The 18269-nt window shown below is 40.3% G+C and overlaps 2 protein-coding genes across 7 annotated transcripts in view; both read left to right on the top strand.

The window, feature by feature from the left end:
• Positions 1–1593: 1593 nt before the first annotated feature.
• On the top strand, positions 1594–12006 carry LOC113018939 (sorting nexin-1). The gene is made up of 15 exons (XM_026162384.2): positions 1594–1728; positions 2212–2359; positions 4502–4626; positions 4761–4827; positions 4946–4989; positions 5078–5219; positions 5308–5386; positions 5514–5589; positions 5688–5801; positions 5995–6088; positions 6246–6451; positions 6954–7097; positions 10073–10153; positions 10610–10681; positions 10840–12006. Exons 1-15 carry the CDS (start codon positions 1609–1611, stop codon positions 10888–10890), a joined length of 1563 nt encoding a protein of 520 aa, XP_026018169.1. The 5' UTR covers positions 1594–1608; the 3' UTR covers positions 10891–12006.
• A 3849-nt stretch (positions 12007–15855) lies between these two features.
• csnk1g1 (casein kinase 1, gamma 1) overlaps positions 15856–18269 on the top strand; it is a 36070-nt gene continuing 33656 nt past the window's right edge. For all 6 annotated transcript variants that reach the window (XM_026162371.2, XM_026162338.2, XM_026162362.2 and 3 more), the window contains exon 1: positions 15856–16029. The gene's annotated coding sequence lies outside the window, so the exon portion shown is untranslated. The remainder of the gene's footprint in view (positions 16030–18269) is intronic.

Genomic DNA, 18269 nt, shown 5'->3' with positions numbered 1-18269 from the left:
CAGTACAAACACCCAACCTTCAGGTTAATAAGTTCAGTTTTTGCCCTCTGATCTAGCCACATAACACTGACATTTGATCATCAGCGGTCACGTGGTAAGTGCACTCCTATGGGAATTACACCTTTGAACAGGTAAAATCATGTCACCTGAATGTAGACCAGGAGTGTCAAACTAATTTTACATTGCGGGCCACATACAGCCCACTTGGATCTTAAGCGGCAGGACCAGTGAAACTGCCCTTTCTGTCAATGTAAAGAAGTCACACATTTAACTGTTTTTCTACATGTTAAAGAAAGAGCTTCTGTGACAAAGAAAGAACTCTGTCAGCATGACTCTTTGGACTTAAATTGTAAGATATAAATGTGTACAATTACAAGAGACTTTCTGGTAGCTTATTGCCCAGACTCTCCTTGTTGTGTGGTTGTTGTTGTTTTAAAACTGTAGTCATAAAAAAACAGATTTCTATAGTAGAAAGTGGAAAAACAAACTTCCGTTTTTCACAACGTTACAGAGGTTTTATTACAGACATAGCTAAGCGTTTCGCAATTTGGTATAAATTTTGAAAGTTGAAATTTCTTTGGTGCTGAACTGTAGAAATTAGGCTTTCTTGTCAGATATAATTTGTGTGTGTGTGCGTGTGTGTGTGTGTGTGTGTGTGTGGGGCGGTGGTGAGGGCAGCGACCGACAACACTGTATACAACGGAAGATTGGTGCGTAATAAGCAAGCAAATAAGGCAGAAAATAGAGAATTTTCTTGGGAAACTATGGTCTTGAAGCACACTGAGAGATGGTGCTGTGAAGGAAGTGCGAATTTATGGGTGGAAACAAGGCAGGCAAAGTAAGTGGAAATTCATTACAGTGTTTTTCAAACGTGAAGTGTAGTGGTCTTGTTTTGCTGCTGGTTCAGTGAGTTTTGGTTGGAGGGTGACAAAACCTGCCGTTTCGGAATCTGTGGGATGTCAGCTTTTCACACCCTATGGGCATATCCTGTATAGGTGAGATCCGGGCTTTGTGTTTACATCTTTTTGCGGAATCTGTTTAGCTGCTTGTTAATCATTAAGCCGTTTTTGCTTTTTTGGTGGTCTTTGGTCTTTGACGTTTCTGTGGATACCACACATGTCTATAATCAAATAACAGATCTGGCGGTACCTCATGTCCCTCTAGCTCCTGGTACCATGGGCATTGAGGTTCAAACAATCGAAATGCATTGTGGGAGATGTAGTTTACGGTCAGCATGCGCTTTTAAGCCGCATACAGTAAACTTTAAGTAAACTTTAACGGTCATGCACAAACTTTTGCGAGGAACATAAAATTACATATTTTGACATATGCGCTCTAGACATTGTTCACGGTGCCAAATAAGCAAACAGTTTGGAAATTTTGTTTGTTTGTTTTGGGGGGGGGGTGTTTTTAGATATTTGTCTAAGAAGCACACTCTCAGCAAAAATCTGCAATCTGAAATCAAAGACACTGTTTCTCTTGGGTTACAACGTGCAGTGGTTTCCGAGGCTGTAATGTGACCAAGTGACCGGCAGGTGTCGCTGCAGCCGCTCAACCGCCGGCCCCCCCTTCACTTCCGGGACGCCAGTTGCGCTCACAACAGGGAATATGGCGGCCAGCTCGGATCGGAACCCACCTCCTTTCCCCACAGCAGAGGAGTCAGAGCCGGGATTGTGTGACATGGCAGACGCGGACAGCGACGAGGGCGAGGACATCTTCGTTAGTAACGTAGGTTCCCGCTTCGGTGACACCAGTAACAAATTGACGTGTGTTTTTAGGTTTGCATTAAGTCAGAGTCAGAAAGCCTGCATTTTTTTTAATATCTCAACTGACCTGCATTCAGGGCATCCCAAAACGCTGAGGCTTTGACGGACAGTCGCGAAATACGGGCAGGTTTTCTTTGGAAGCAGCGAAAGTGATTTGTAAAGGTGTCCGGAGTTGGCTGAGAGTTAAAATTGGCCTCTCTTTATTACCAAGTAATAGGTTTTATCACTGCTTTTGTCTTGTTCGGCCTGTTCCCGTTGGTTAATTGTTAATTAAAACGCTGGCTTCGTTCACAGTCAAGCCCCTCTTACTTATCGTTTTAGCAGAATTAATAAATCAAAATTTGGTGAGCTCCGTTAGTCACATGACTCCACCCTGCTTATCAGCCCCTGTCCTAACGGGCTGCAAACTGTAATGACAGCTCGTCTCTGTGGTGGTTGTCTGCAGAGTAACCCCGTGTCTGTGAGCCGGGGAGTTTCTCAGCCCGACCGCGTCAGCGAGGAGCCTTCAGATCTGTTCAGCGAGGAGGCGGCCAGCAGCACAGCGGCCAAGGCCAACGGAGTTCACTCCGACGATGACAACGATCTGTTTGCTGGTGAGGACACACTTCCCCCTAACAACATCTGCCAGTTCACTCGTGACTCTGCAGCATCCACAGCTTCTTGCTCTTGACTGTATCATTTTTCATGGCGATCTTGCACAGATAACATAATACTACAACAACAACAAACAAGCATGGTGACAGCTTGCTTTACTCAACTCAAGATTATGCAAACATGTTGATGATTTAAGTTTATGTGGCATAGTAGTTGGTGCCAGAAAGTTCAGAGTATTTCAAAAACTGCAGATCCGACCGGATCAGAGGAAAATTACCCTGCTGCATATTGATAGGAAGGCAATAACAAGTCAACTCATTACAGCCAAGGTGTGCAGAAGAGCATCTCTGCATGCACAACACATAAGACCTCGAAGCAGATGGACTACAGCAGTAGATACTAGTGTTAGAAAAGATGTACCGATTCAACTTCTTTACTCAAGTAGAAGTGAAAAAGTAATAAAGTACAGGGTATGAAATGTACTCAAAGTAAGAGAATAAAAGTAGCTCAATGAAGAGAAGGGGAAAGTATAGAGGATGGCTTTGACTCTAAACAGGAAAATGAGTAGGGAAGAGTCCGATGCATGCTCAATCATCCAGGTAAGGAAATCCCAAAAAGTTGATTCTGTTCATCTGTACGTAGCGTTTTTAGGGGGAGAAAAGTTTTGTCACTTGTCCAAGTGACTTCTTCAGTCTCAGCTGACTGCAGGTCACTTGGATGAGTGAGGAAACGTTTCTCATACTGAAAATGCTACATCTAGATGAACAGAAATTTTTGGGAGTAGGGAAGAGGTTAAAGTGGATTCAGCAGGAGCTCTAAAATCAGTTGTAATGACTTAATATGGGAAAAGAAACACAACTCAAAATAATTTCTATTGAGAGCTCCAGTAGATGTTCTTAATATGCAGACTGTGATCAGGTGAACTGTATAACTCCTGCTGCTGAGCTGCTCTTTGTGGATTTACACACCTGAATTTAACAGTTGTTTAAGTTTGAGTTGTTCTGGCTCATTTCCATCCTCTACACTGACAATACACTGTTTATGCTGTCGTCATATTAGACACTATACAGGGGAATGAAGGTGGAATTCGATGACCGAAGCATCATCAGTTTAACTTCAGATTCTTCCCTGCTACCCTTGATGTACCTAACTCTGACCACTGTCACACACTGTTCTTTACTTTAAATTATCACAGTACAACAAACTAACCTGTTTATAATACACTAACCTGCAAATGATTTTTATGCAACTTTTCTTTCATCTCTGAGTGAAGTTAGCTCTTTCTTTTCTCTCCCTTTGAAATACAGCAGCTGGACCTTCAGCTAGCAATACACTGTGCGCCAAACCTTTTGTCTTCAGTAGGGCCAGCTAGATGTTGAAGTACTGCAATTGCAACTCACTGACACCCGCAGTCGTTCCGGTGTTGTGGCAAAAAAAAAAAACCCACTGGCCCACTTTAATCCCAGACTATAGCACAGTTTTGCCTCTTTTGTCTATTTCTATGCAACATCCGCTGGTGATGAATAAATGAACAGGGTTGTCTTCCACGTGTTTCTATTTAGGGTCAAATCAGTTTGATGTTTGGAGCTTCGCAGTGACGAAATAATAACTCTACCCAAATGAGTCTGTTTTGAAAATGTAAGGCGTAAAGGTAAAAAGTAGTCAGGAAAAAACTACTCAAGTAAAGTCGAGAAACCTGAAAATTCTACTTAATTACAGTAATGAAGTATTTGTACTTCGTTACTTCCCACCTCTGCAATTGAGCACTGTTTAAACACTACAGCTTACTAGCTGACCATTTTTATGCATCTGTGACCCCAGTTTGCCTTTTTCCTGAATATTTTTCCCAGAAATCAAGATTCCCTCACAAAATTCACAAAGCTTGTTCTGGTTAGTTTCATATAGTATCTGTTACCTTTCCTCCAAACCACACTGCACAAAAAATTGAAATGAAAATCCAGTTATGAGTAGACATAAGCTGTCAGTCATCAGAAGAGGCTTAAGGCTGGATGTAGATGCTGCTGGTCACCAAAAGCTACCACAATAAATCTGAATTTGAATTTATGAAACTTTTTGCAGCAAGAAATGACAGCCAGTCTGTAAAAGTCTGGAACATGAATGAAAAGGCTTTCTTTCTCCAGATACAAACGTAGAACTGAGCACAGACAAGTCCAGCAGCTCCGCTCGGAAGGAGCCCTCTGGTCCTCGACATGCCTCCACATTCACTCCGAGCCCCGCAGCCATGCAGCCCACCTCCTTGGAGCAGGTACAGGCCACGGCTGAGCCCTCTAAGAACTTGTGAGAATCTCAGTAGCGTGAATGCTTTTCTAATGCTTGCGCTGCAAAGGCTTAGGTGTGTTCAAGGTATGAGTTGTGTTGCTGTCTTCTTATTGGTTGTAGCTGGAAGAGGAAGAAGCCAAGGACAGTTTTGATGTGGATGTTGCTGTCACAAACCCAGAGAAAATCGGTCAGTCTCTTTTTTTTTTTCTTTTTTTTTTCATCATACAACCTTCTACATTTTTTAGATTAAACTAATGTTATTAATTGTAAAGTAGCTAATTGTGTGATGTTTTTGTCCTCTTTAGGGGATGGCATGAATGCATATGTGGCCTACAAAGTATCCACCAGGGTATATAATCCAGCTTGTGTTAATTCGTGGCTTTCACTAGCTTTTGCTGTTGTGCCTTTCTCATGTCCTGTCACTGATCTTCCACCAGACTTCCTTGCCCATGTTCAGGAGTAAGGTCTTCTCTGTGAGGAGGCGCTTTAGTGACTTCTTGGGCCTTTATGAAAAGCTGTCAGTCAAGCAGTCACTCCATGGATGCATCATTCCACTACCACCAGAGAAAAGTGTTGTAGGTGGGTGCCAGGCATTTGTTTTTTTTCTTTGGTTCTGCACTTTTTTTTTCTCTCCCTGCTGTGTGACACGTGTCATTTGGTTCAACAGGAATGACCAAAGTGAAGGTGGGAATGGATGATCCATCATCAGTAGAGTTTGTGGAGAGGAGAAGAGCAGCTCTGGAGAGGTGTGGATCCATATATGATTTACACAGTGACATTATTAACGTCATGTCTAGTTTCTTTGTTGTTGTTTTTTTTATTACATTTTCTGCTTCACACACTTCATCCCTGATGCCACTGTGCTTTATGTAGGTATCTTCAGAGAGTAGTGTCTCACCCATCTTTACTACAGGATCCTGATGTGCGTGAGTTCTTGGAAAGAGAAGACGTGAGTATTTCAAGATATAAAAAGTAGGAATGGGACAAATACTTGACTGGTCACTGCTGAATTTTAAATGTATAATTCTTGGAATGCTTTATGTTCAGTTGCCCAGAGCCGTGAACACCCAAGCACTGAGTGGAGCAGGTTTCCTCAAAATGATCAATAAGGCATCAGATGCTGTCAACAAGATGACCATCAAGATGAATGAGTCTGACACTGTAAGGGCTGAAAAGAGGGCTGAAGTGTTTAGTTTTTACATACCGTTCCACATGTGGCCTCCAAATGTAAATTTGCATAAGGATGAGTAGGAACAGACCCTGATAGATCTGTGGAGCCAGCAGAAGGCATCAAACAGATCTGCCATTCTAAACACAATGAAGAGGTTGCTGATGTTTATTCTGTGTCTTTCAGTGGTTCGAGGACAAGTTCCAGGAGGTGGAGAATGAGGAGCAACAGCTCAGGAAGCTTCATGTCGTGGTTGACTCCCTTGTCATTCACAGGAAAGGTGAGCTTCACCTGCTTTTTATTGACTTGAGCTTTTCTTTGCATCGTTTATCAAATTAATTTAGGGAAAGAAAACATTTCAGCCCAACTGTCTTTCAGTTCTTTCAGGGTGAAACAAGTAGTCTGAATATATTTTCTGCTTCCGCCTTTAATACCAGAGCTATGTGGGAACACAGCAGTGTTTGCCAAAAGTTTGGCCATGCTTGGGAACTCTGAGGACAATACAGCTCTGTCACGGGCCCTTTCGCAGCTGGCAGAGGTGGAGGACAAGATGGAGCAGCTGCATCAGGAGCAGGCAGCCAGTGACTTCTTCATCTTTGCAGAACTGCTTGGTGACTACATCCGCCTGCTGGGTGCTGTGCGGGTAAGCCTTCTACTTGTACTGTTAGGATGGTGGATAGGATAGGGTAGATGGGAAGAAATATATTTCTTGAGGGAAATGAGGGCGACATCCCAGAGAAAGTAAGATTTGAGAATTTCCTGATGTTGGTAATTTTTGAGTATTTTATGTTGCATTTCTCTCATAAAACTAAATAAACTGAATGAAGTTATTTACATAAAAATCTTAAAAAAAAAGAAAAGAAGGCAGTATCATTAGTGCAGAAGAACCTATACATGTACGATCAAGTGTCTGAATAGGGCCATTTAATGTTGTGCAAGTGAGCGATGCGATATGCACAGCTTTATGTTCGAATCGCACCGCTTGAGGAAGTAACGACAACAATAAGGGCTCTCCTTAGATCTGTAACCAACCTTTAACGTGGTGCAAGGTCACAGTTTTACTGCAGACAAGCTGTCTGTTGTGTTTCGTGGAAAGATCAGGTGTTGCTACTACCACTGTCTGATCTAAAAATGGATGTCCACAGGGCTGCTTTGACCAGCGCATGCGGGCGTGGCAGAGGTGGCAGGAGGCTCAGAGTACACTCCAAAAGAAGAGAGAGGCCGAGGCCAAGCTCTTGTGGGCCAACAAACCCGACAAACTGCAGCAGGCCAAAGAAGAGATCACTGAGGTAACAGTGGCAGTGAGCACACAGTTAATGCAGCACTCAAAGTCTTTAGTTTACACCAAAATGAACTTCAAAGGTTTTTCTTTTCTTTTTAAATTTCTCCTGCAGCAGATTGTTGATCAGGCCAGTTTGACAAACAGGTTACAGGAACCCAAACAAAAAAGTTTCATTTAAAATACTTTGACATCTTGTTCTGATTTCGGAGACACTCCCATTACCAACATGTCAGCTTCTTCAAATATATAAACATTTAGTTTTTTTTCTTTGCTTTTATTAAATTATCAGCTTCTTATCAAAGTGGAGATGTAAGAGTAATTTTGTTCATTTATTTAGTTCTTTTTGTCAGCAAGATTGCAAAAAAAGCTGCAAACCGAAAATCCATGTAACAAGTTGCTGTATGGTTGTGGATTATTTTGTAAGATGGCACTGTGAAGCTGCTTTTTCACCAATTTCTGACATTGGTTAATATTGAACTGCTCCAACACTAATATAGTTTGGTATCTGTTAGAGTGTTGTCATTAGTGGAATTGATTTCACATCAGTACGACACTGAAGGAATTTAATTTGAAGTGTGGGTTGTCAGCTACACTTGGGTTTAACAAGTTGTTGCATTGACCTGTTAGAAAATACATCTGTTTTTTTGGCTTGTTTCATTTTGTGGGTTTTTTTGTTCGATTCTTCCATTACAGTGTTGTTTGCTGGCCCAATGTTGTGAAGCAGTTTAGTGTGTAAATTCACTTTGTGTGTCATATTCTTTTGGTGCTGGTAGCTCACCAGGGCCCTATTTCAGGAAGCCGGTTTAGTGCAAACTCTGAGTAAGTATACCCTGAGTTAACGAAAACTCTGGGTTTTCGGTTTCACAAAGCGAGTTTAGATTAATTCTGAGTGAGTTACTATGACGACACACTCCGTGAAGCTAACCTGCCCCCTAGCAGGTTTACTTCAACTAACCCTGACCTTCTCTGCCTCTTTGTCAGAAACCTGACTGTAGGAAGTGTCAGACATGGCGTGCCCCTTCCTTGAAGAGCCAGTAGATGTTGAAGCCCAAATTCTCCGCAGAGCTCTCCGCCGGGAGAGAGTGATTAGAGCGCGTTTGGACATTTTATCATTTCCTGATGATTTTCTGTGTGAACGTTACCGTTTTTCAGCACAATCTACAATTTATTTGAATAACATCCTCAGGCCTAATATTGCTCATGTGACACATCGTGGACATCCTCTCAGTTCTGTACATATTATTTGTATTGCACTTCGGTTTTTTGCAAACGGGAGCTTTCTGTATAATATTGGTGACGCTGAGCACGTTTCCAAGGCTACCGTCTGTCGGGCAGTCAGGAATATTACAGTTGCACTGAAACGTCTCCTATACTCGTTTGTGGTGTTCCCCGGTCATAGACCCACAAGATTCATCAAAGAGGGATGCCACAAAATTGCAGGTATCAGGATGAACGAAACTTAATTCATGATGTGGTGATACTTGGACTACTACTTAAATTTTACATTTATTTTCAGGGTTCCCAGGCGTGATTGGCTGTATAGATGGTACTCACATTCCAATCATTGCTCCTTCAGTAAATGAAGGAGACTATGTGAACAGGAAGTCTTTCCACAGCATTAATGTACAGGTACATAGTTCCCTGTAGCATTTCAAACTAACAAATTATTTCATTATAGTAATGGATGCTAATTTGTGTTCTCTGCACTGTGAAGATCATATGTGATGCTGCCAACATTATCACAAATGTGGAAGCCAAGTGGCCAGGCTCTGTGAGTGGTGGTGGTGGAGGACCCCCACCTGTTTTTCGGGCCTCCGCTTTTTTTCTGTTGGCTATAACGGGTCACATTTGAGCATACAGAGTAAGCAAATATGTACTTGTAATGTGCTGGGATAATTTCAATAAGTGCTTACAGAGGGGAAATTAATGTAGCCTCTAACTGCAATTGATTTACATGGGACAAACAGACCAAGCACTATGGCTCATAATACAATTACACCTTACCTGTTTGGACTATATTTTTATATTTCATTTTTACTTGCTGCCAGGAACGTTTGGGGCCTGTTGGGTTGCACCTGCGCTCACATCACATCACAAAATAAAATGTATAAAATATAAAATAAAATATAATAAAATAACGTGTTAAATGGGTGGAAATCCCTAGATCAATGTTTAAATTAACACTCACGCATCGACTCTGTCGGCTTTGTTTTGCCATGCATGCTCTCTTTCTTTTGCAGCTGAGGCTGTGTTACTTTTTTCCCGCAAAATTTGCATGTTATCGGCATATGCTGCCATCAGAATTTCGGCCTCAAGCGCTGTAAAATACATTGACCGCGCCTTCTTTCCCTCCGTCTCCATGGTGACTCGCTTAATCTGTGCTCCACTAATCAGGGCTTTATGTATCCTCGTGCGAACGCTTAACTTGGGGTTAAAGCAACTCCGCGTTGACTGAACTAATTGTTATCAGCCTTTCTGAAACCGAATATTCCGAGTTGGACAGTTCAGGGTTACTCAACCCTGAGTATCGTTTTTCACTCTGAGTTTTCTAAACCGACTTCCTGAAATAGGGCCCAGGTTATTCATTCTGTTTTGGAAAGTACTGAATTGGTTATTTTTCCACTCCTACAGTTACCATCCCACTAAGCTGTTGTTGACGGCATCCTTCACTCGCATCATCACCACTGATATCAAATTCCTGACCTTTCCTCAATTTGTCATGAACTCAAACTCACGAAGGAAACCAGCAACTGCTTTTGAGCCAGTATAAACTCTTACGACAATATTATTGTATAATACCTTGAATTAAAGCTGAAAGTCTACACTTCAATCACCTCTTTGATTTCACTACGAGGAGTGGATTTCACCCTTTTCCGTCAATGTCGACAGTCATCTGTAGTCTCTCTGTATTTATTAGCTTGTGTTTTGTCATCTTTTGCAAGTTGTGGTGATTTGTTTCTTTTTCTCCCTTTGTGTCGTCAGTGGGAGGCGAGGGTTACTCAGTACGAGAGAGATTTTGACAGAATTGGCATGACTGTACGCAAGGAGGTTCTCAGGTTTGAGGTATGTTGGGAAGGGTTTCTTTTAATGTGTCACCAAAAGTTAGTATCAAAGTAGAATGATTGTGTCTCATTTTGTCACTGCTGGAATGTTAAGAGTGCTACTGTATCTATTTGACCTGGTGAACACTTACGGTTTTTCCAGTAGCACAAGCAACTTCATTGTGAACTCAAGATAGTTGATTTCAAACATGCACTTCATCCCTGCACTTTTCTTGACATTCTTCAGATTCAGTGCTTCAGATTGCACTGATTCATATGAATGTGAGAACAGAGCAGGTAATAATAAATGATGTTAGGGGACTGTGAAAGCTGATGAAAGCCAAAAGCTACAGTGGGTTGTTCTTCACAATAAAGTTGCTGGATTTCAGCTCCTTTTGACCTCAGAAACAGGGGAAGTTCTGCCAGAAATTCCTACAGCCGGCTTGAACCTTAGATGTGACAACTCTTGTGTTTTCAGAAAGAGAAAGCCAAGGACTTCAAGAGCCAGATAATCAAATACCTGGAAGCAATGCTGCAGTCCCAACAGCGGGTAATCACTTAACTATATTAAGCATCATATCCAACATGTACAAGTATTTGTGAGGATAACGAACATGGCTATTAAACTTCGGTAACGATTAACATCTTACTGTTAAAAAAATGTTTTAATAGTCTTTTTGTCTTCTTCTCACTCTGATTGTTTTCCAGCTCATAAAGTTTTGGGAGGCATTCCTGCCTGAGGCGAAAGCGATAGCTTGATGAAGAGGGAGACTCTTTAAAGACCCCGACTGCCTTTTTGAACACTTTACCTCTATAAGCAGGAACTGAGAGGACAATTTTGAAACACACAAGAAACTTCCGTCCGTTTTTTTTCTTTTGTCTTTTTAATGACATCGTCTTCTCTTATCTTGTACAGTACTTCAGTATGATAAGCGCCACATTTCCACAGCATTTCTCTGGTATATTGCCTTGTTTATGTTTCTGATTTAAGATGGTATAAAGCAAGAATCCAGCAGAGATTAACAGGGACACGAGTGTCTGTAAAACTCACCGTCCTGTCAGTGGGAAATATATTTATGTCTCTTGTTTATTTTAACATGGAGGTACTGTCCCAAGGTAGCATTGCCTACAGTTTACATTAGAAGATAGGCATATGTGAGTCATTCCACACTAACAGATTGATGCATGTCAGATAATGTTTTGATGCACTAAAATGAATTGTTCTATTTCAAGAGGTTTTTTTGATATTATCAAACAAACACTATTGATAACTGGGGCCATGTACCAGGAGTATTAGCACATTCAAACAGTATATCATAGATTACGTATTAGATGATAGAGGCAGATTTGACAAGGTTACAAGCTTGTCAGAGGCGTTACAAAATGATATAAGTTGTTACAGTGAGCGCAGGGTGTGAAAATGTAACCTCTGCTTTGGTAGTATTTTCTACAGTGACACATATGATAGTTATGTTTATGTCAGTTTCTTCAAGAGTATATATTTGGTCCTATTTTGTCAGACGTGGAGGCCTAAAGGAAACCACTGGGAACTGCTCCAGAGATTTGTCTAGAACCATGAAAGTGACTGACATGTACAAGTGTGCACATATAAAGCACTGAACAGAACTTGTGCAGATTGCTAACCATTCTTTTTTGTTTTGAGAAACTTGTCTAACAATGACAGAAAGACGTTCAAGTGAGATGGTCCCTTATTTTCTTAATCAGCATTTGTAAGTGTAGTTTTTCTGTCATGTCATATTTACGTAAGAATGTGCTTTATTTTTGTAACCACTTTGCATTAGTACACACGTTTTCCTGAAAATGCTGTACATGTAGATGTACAAAATAAATCATTAGTTCAGCTTTGGGACACTTGTTTTTGTTTATGTGAGGTTTTTTTATGTGTTTGGTGGGATTTTCCATTTCACTGGGGAACTGAGATAAATTGTGATCTTCTAGACTTATACTGTACATGTAACATTGACCACTGGTTAGCACTGTCCTCTTTACAAAGATTTTGAAGGTTGGTTTTGACTTCTGCAAAAAACAAAATGCACATCCCTATACGCTGAAGTTTTTATCAAGTTAAATTTACCCTTTAAAAAGGTTGCTCTTACTTGAATAAGATTAACTTAATCAACTTATTCATTTTCTAGCTCATGCTGTCTATGCTACACCTAGACTATCTTCCTTTATCCATGCGCAGTCATAAAGAGATTGTGATACAGAGATTTCTTGAGTAGTGACTTCAAATTTCTAGATTATGGAAATTGAGATTAACTGATGTTTTCCTATTGCTGAAGTGTGATGGAACAACTGTCTAAAAATCATTTCTATCTAACCTGATACCTGCAAAAGCACTAAAGAATCTGTCGTGGAAGAAGGCTGGACGTGAACACAAGTGCAGAATACAGGCAAAAAGTTCAGTATGTTTATTGCATGTTTTGGCAGATGTAGCCCGTCTTTTGTGAGTGAAGCTGCAGAGTTTAATATGGTGGGATTGGTGAGTAGTATCTGGTATGCAGCTTAAAGTGTGCTAGGTCATGATAGAGACTAGTTATAGTGGCTTATTTTCAGGGGCCCTAGTTACAGGGGGTGTAGTCCAGTGCAGAGCTGTTTCTATTTGGTTTAGGATTGTCTTTAAGACTTGGAGATGTGTAATTTTGGCATTGATTTCTTAAATTATTCTTGAATGAAGACATTGATTTGATGCATGTAAGAAAAAAAAGATTCATTTGTCTTTATTTTTTCCTCCTATCTCCCTACCCTGTGTTCTCAATGAAAAAAAATGAAAAACACAAATAAAAAGAAGGAAAGAGATAGGAGAGAAAAGCCCAACAATTCCCCCTGAGCAAGCACTAGGTGACAGTGGGGAGGAAAACCTCCCTTTAAATAGGAAGAAACCTCTGACAGAACCAGGCTCAGGAAGGGACAGTCAACTGCCGTGACTGGTTGGGGTGTGAGGGTGAAAAATGATGAAGAAGGAGGGGAGACCAACAGAGAGATGATCGGAGAGGAAGGGGAGAGAAAAGGTGGAGGAAGACGAGACTACGCCTCCTCATGATCAAGTGAGAAAGCAGGAGAATCCTTCCTTTTGAAAAAGCAGAAGCGTTTTTTTTTCTTCTTTTTCAGTCACTGTTCCTGGAGCGCTGAGGTTTTTTATGTCATCGATTGCTTCTGCGTTTCCCCTCTCAACTTTCTTGCATCTTTTCTACAGTTCTTCTAATTTTGCTTGTTTTTCTTCAAGCTTTTCTTTCAGTTCTTTTTTTATTTTGCCTCCTGTACTAGCTTTGCCTCGTGTCTGTATTCCTCCGTTGTACTTGGTTGTACATGTCTTCTAACTCCTGATTTCTCCAGTGCATTTTTTGAAGCGTACACTGTAGGTCTTTATGTGTTTTATCTTGTTCTTATTTCTTGTTCTCAGGTCTATAATCTGCTGCCGTACTTATCCAAATATTATTTCCCAGCCTTCATTTATAATCTAAATGTTGGGCTGTTATTGTGTATTGTTAATTTGTTGGTCTTGTCAGTTCATGAGAAATTCATTGTGCGTTTCTTCCAAGTGTTTATTTTGGGGTTCCATTTGTCTGCACTTCTCCTCTAGTTAAATGTTCTCTGCTTGCATTTGTTGAACCCTGTTCTCTAGATTGTGGTTTTCTTACTTTCAGCTAATGCCCTTCAGATGGATAATACGTCTTCTGGGGAATTTAACTGGTCACCTCAGAGAGGAGAGTCAGGGGAAACTTTTTTTTGTGGTGTTTTCTCTGAGACATGTTGGAGTCTTGATACAGTGACTGTAGAAGATCCAATTATGGATGGATGGATAGATAGGTTGCAAAGATGACCCCCTCTCCTGCCCCGCTCACACTCTGTTTCTCTCTCACACACATAACATCTTCCTGCCCTATTCAGCAATTTAACAAGTTAAACTGTATATGGACATCTTCAACTTTCCGCACTTCTTCCTGGCTGAAGAATTACAAAATATTAATAATTTTTTTAGTTGAATAAATATCTACTATGTTACCAAAATTATTTATTATTAACCGAAAACGACTAGTGTTTTGGTAACTTTTCAAATCATTCCTTTAAGAAATGATGCAATAAACCACAATGAAAAAACCTCAGTAGACATAGAATTGCATTATTGGAAAATTTTCCATAAGATATCAAAAGTGAAAGTAATTATTCTGCAGAAATACATTCCCAATCGATGTTAAAGTAATTAATATTACTGCTTCATATGTTTCAGATTGAGCTCATTTTAAGTACTCCATATTTTGTTTAATGTCCAGCATCATTTTCTATAAAACATATGCTCAACATATGCTTTAATATGCTCTTTTAGCTTTTCAGCTCCACCTTTTTGCTTTTGTTTCCATCTTTATCAGCCATATCTTCCACACTAAAACAAATTCTACAGGGTGCACAAGCGAGGTAAGGGAGGGTTGTGTTAAGAGACTTGATTGGGCAATACAGTGTAATAAAAATTACCAATGGGCTGGTGTCAGAGTGGGGCTAGTCTGTATAATAAGTTTGCGCTAGGCTCCAGTCTTGGCTTGTAAAGCTTGATTTAGACTTCTGCTGGAAAGCTACGTCCTAACCATGTCATTCAAGTCGTTGTGGTATGCATCAATCTGACATGTAGTTACATTGCTTGAGAGGTGCATATCAGGTTACGTAGAAGGTTATGGCACAGGGTTAAAATGAGTTAGAGTGTAAAATACACAGAAATTACATATAAGCAGTGCCACAATATTTTGACACCACCCTCTTTAGCATCCTTGTAATAAGACAACTTACATCCTTTTTTATTTATTCCTTCAAGGAATAAAACAACCCTGAGTTCCCTGATTGACAAAAGTACCAACACAATTTTTTTATGCTGGATTTGTTTAGACTCACAAAAATAATGGAACTGTCAATCTTATTAATCTCTGGGTCTTTTTCACAACATGACTTTTGTCCCGTCTTCCTCCCCTCAACCCTAACCTGTCACAGCAGAAGGCCGCCCCTCCCTGAGCCGGGTTCTGCCAGAGGTTTCTTCCCACTGTTACCAAGTGCTTTCTCATTGGGGACCGTCTGATTGTTTTTGTGTGTGTGTGTGTGTGTGTGTGTGTGTGTATTATTGTAGTGTTTTTACTTTGGGGTGACTGTTATTATGATTTGGTGCTATTTAAATGAAAGTTAATCAAATCGAATTTAATTGAAATTGCTCTATATTTCACATATTGTGGAAGTTCAAGCACCAGAATTTGTGCAAGTCCATCGCTAAAAACAGTAATGCATTACACAATGACTGTATAAAATAATCAAAATACTTTATTAATCCATGATAACAAAGTAATGTGGTCACAGCTGGTCCCAGACAGTAATAACTGTAACTGACTAAATTTAATTAAATATTACTAAGTTACAAAATCTAATAAAATACTTCTAATATACGTAAATAGGTTAATTATAAATATCCCAGTATATAGCACAAATTATATATATGGTTGATATTGAGATGCCCCTATTTTCAAACTATAAAACTTTCTTTTCTCTGTAGAGCATGTGTATAAGGGTACACAACTATAGAAGTATGTATTTGTGCATTAGATAAAGATGACCAATGACTGATTTTACAGTCAATGGTCTCATCGCTAATTAGCCAATCTCAGTGTGACCTGGAAGTGTGCGTGGTGAAGCGGGCGGTGCCGTCTTTCTACATCCGGTATGCTCGAACCTCTCACGAGCAGCGAAGGCAGACGAAGAATGGAGAGAGCCGCTCGGCTGTTCTAGCTTGAGACAACAGCAACAACGGGCAGCACAGAAAACCTCCCCATCACAGGCGGCGTTTTTTGTTGCGAAAAACGACAAGCTGTGCCCCGACTGTCTGGATTTCCCACAGCGAAGGTGAGCCTGAGGTGTTTGCTAGCCAAGCAGCATTTAGTTGCAGGCTTTTGGTTCTTGGCTAATGTTTTCGCTGCTAACGGAGCTAATTTCCTTGTTGCACTCGGTCCAGCTGTCACCTAGCCATCAGTAGGTGCTAGTTAAGGCGTTGACACCAGGCAGAGAGAGGGGCTGCTACATTTGCTGCCCTTTAAAACTACTCTGTTTTCATAATTAACATGAAAATGTCCATCCTGTGATTTTTCTCACACTATATTTTGAGCCAGTCCAACCATTGTGGCTAAGTAATGTTTGCTAACGTTAGCTTTATGGCTGATCAGTCTGGTTTGACGGTGGCGTGAAGGTAATTTTATTAAGCTGATGGTTCGTTTACCTACTACTCGACGTGACCGACACTAATGATACGGCTGGCTTTGAAACGCTGACGTGCAGCTGCCACCTCTCTTCCTTGTTTTGATTTAACCTTAGGCCTGCTGGTAAAGGATCGATCAGCCTCAGCTGCCTCTAACCAGCACTTCCTCACATAGAAAACCTAGTGCCTTGACTGCTTACTACAAGGTGAGGGATGCTCACAATAGGAAAGGTTGAACCCAGGGCCCCTGTCAGCCTGCTCGTCGTCGGCACAGTTGTAAATGTTGGACTGGATCTGGTCTGGTCGTCCCAGATGCGCACGCTCGGGATTAAAGTCAGTTTAAATTTTACTTCTGTGTGTACCTCCAGTGTACATTTTCTTTGCTACTAGTCATATTTTAATACACGTGGACCGTCTTAAAGTAAAGTGTCTTGCTACTGAATCAATATGGGATGACTTGTGATCGGTATTTTGCAGTAAAATAACGGCGTGTCATGCTCCGTAAAGCAGCTCTGAAGGTCACATTTTATTGATATATTAGTAGTTGAACAATTGTCTAGTATAAGTCATCGTGAGAACATAATAAATGATGTGAAATAGTTTGTGTAGAGCTCAGGCTCACTGTTTGCACATCTTAGGAAGATCCACGTTTAGGCAAAGTGCAAATAGATTAGGTTTTTTTTAAAAAACTTGTTTTCGCATCTGGAACATGTTTGTTCAAACTGGTGAATTTACAATTGCATGATACACTCTTGATGATCTTGCAGTATTTGCACAATCATTAGTTCAAACCTAAGGAAAAAAATCACATTGCCATGTTTACAATTTATTTTTATGTGTTTATTTATTGTTGTTATTACTGTGTGAATTCTCAGAGGAGGAAGAGCATGGACTATAAAAATTCAATTCAGTTCTAGTTCATTAGAGCTGCTGCCTTTAAGGAGAGAGGCAGCAGCCTTTAGCTGGCACGGCCACAGTAGGAGTCTGCACTGTTGGCAGGCCCCCCTCTCAAGCTGATCTTTCTACTGAAGGTTAATTACTGCACTGAGAGCCTTTATGTTTCCATAAAAAATGGTTTAAAAAAAAAAAAAAAGTCAACAGATTAGTAATTTTTAATAGATGCTAATCAGCTTGAAGCATCTTTCGGTTTCTCGTAGTATTTTGACAGGCACATTTGTGCACTGTAATCAAGGTTTTTCAAATATATTTTCAGTGCCTCCTGACTGTGATACTGAAGGAAAAGTACTCTTGAATAGTTCTGAGTGTTAAAGCTGCCTATTAACCAATTGCATGAAGTTTCCTAAGCTTTTGATTGCCAGTAAATGGTAATCCAATAAAATCTTGTGCTTCTGATTTGACTGCAGACAAATTAGTTTTTGATTCTCTCCACATTTCTATATTTCAGCGGCTCTGAAAACATGCCGTCATAATACATTACTTAGATATTTCTGCAAATGCCACATTCCTCCTTCATCATTTCTGGATTAGAACTAGAAAATAAAATGCCTCGATGCACATTTTCAGCTGAGAGAATATCAGTGATGTGACAGATATGTGAGATCAGCAACAACAACTCAACTCTGAAAGCATCTCCAGTAATATGACACATTTCCTCTTCATGCACAGTGAGCGTCATTCAGAGTTGTAAAGATTTAGGATATCCCCATTGTGGAGACAGTCTGCCCTACCTGAACAGAGTAGCATTTAAGTATTCAAAATAGGCAAAGGTTTAAGTACATTAAATGGATCGTTTGTAAGTCTCGCATCCTGAGATTTAGTTTAGTGGTTACAAAGTGACTGCAGTTATTTATTTTCAGCTAAAAAGGAAGTGGCAAATCTAATTTGTACATTGGTGTTTAAGAATCCAAAATATTTATGAGGTTTTTTAAAT

This window comes from Astatotilapia calliptera, chromosome 1 (genome assembly GCF_964374335.1).
Source record: "Astatotilapia calliptera chromosome 1, fAstCal68.1, whole genome shotgun sequence".
Taxonomy (NCBI): Eukaryota; Metazoa; Chordata; class Actinopteri; order Cichliformes; family Cichlidae; genus Astatotilapia; species Astatotilapia calliptera.
This window is presented reverse-complemented; position numbering and strand designations above follow the sequence as displayed.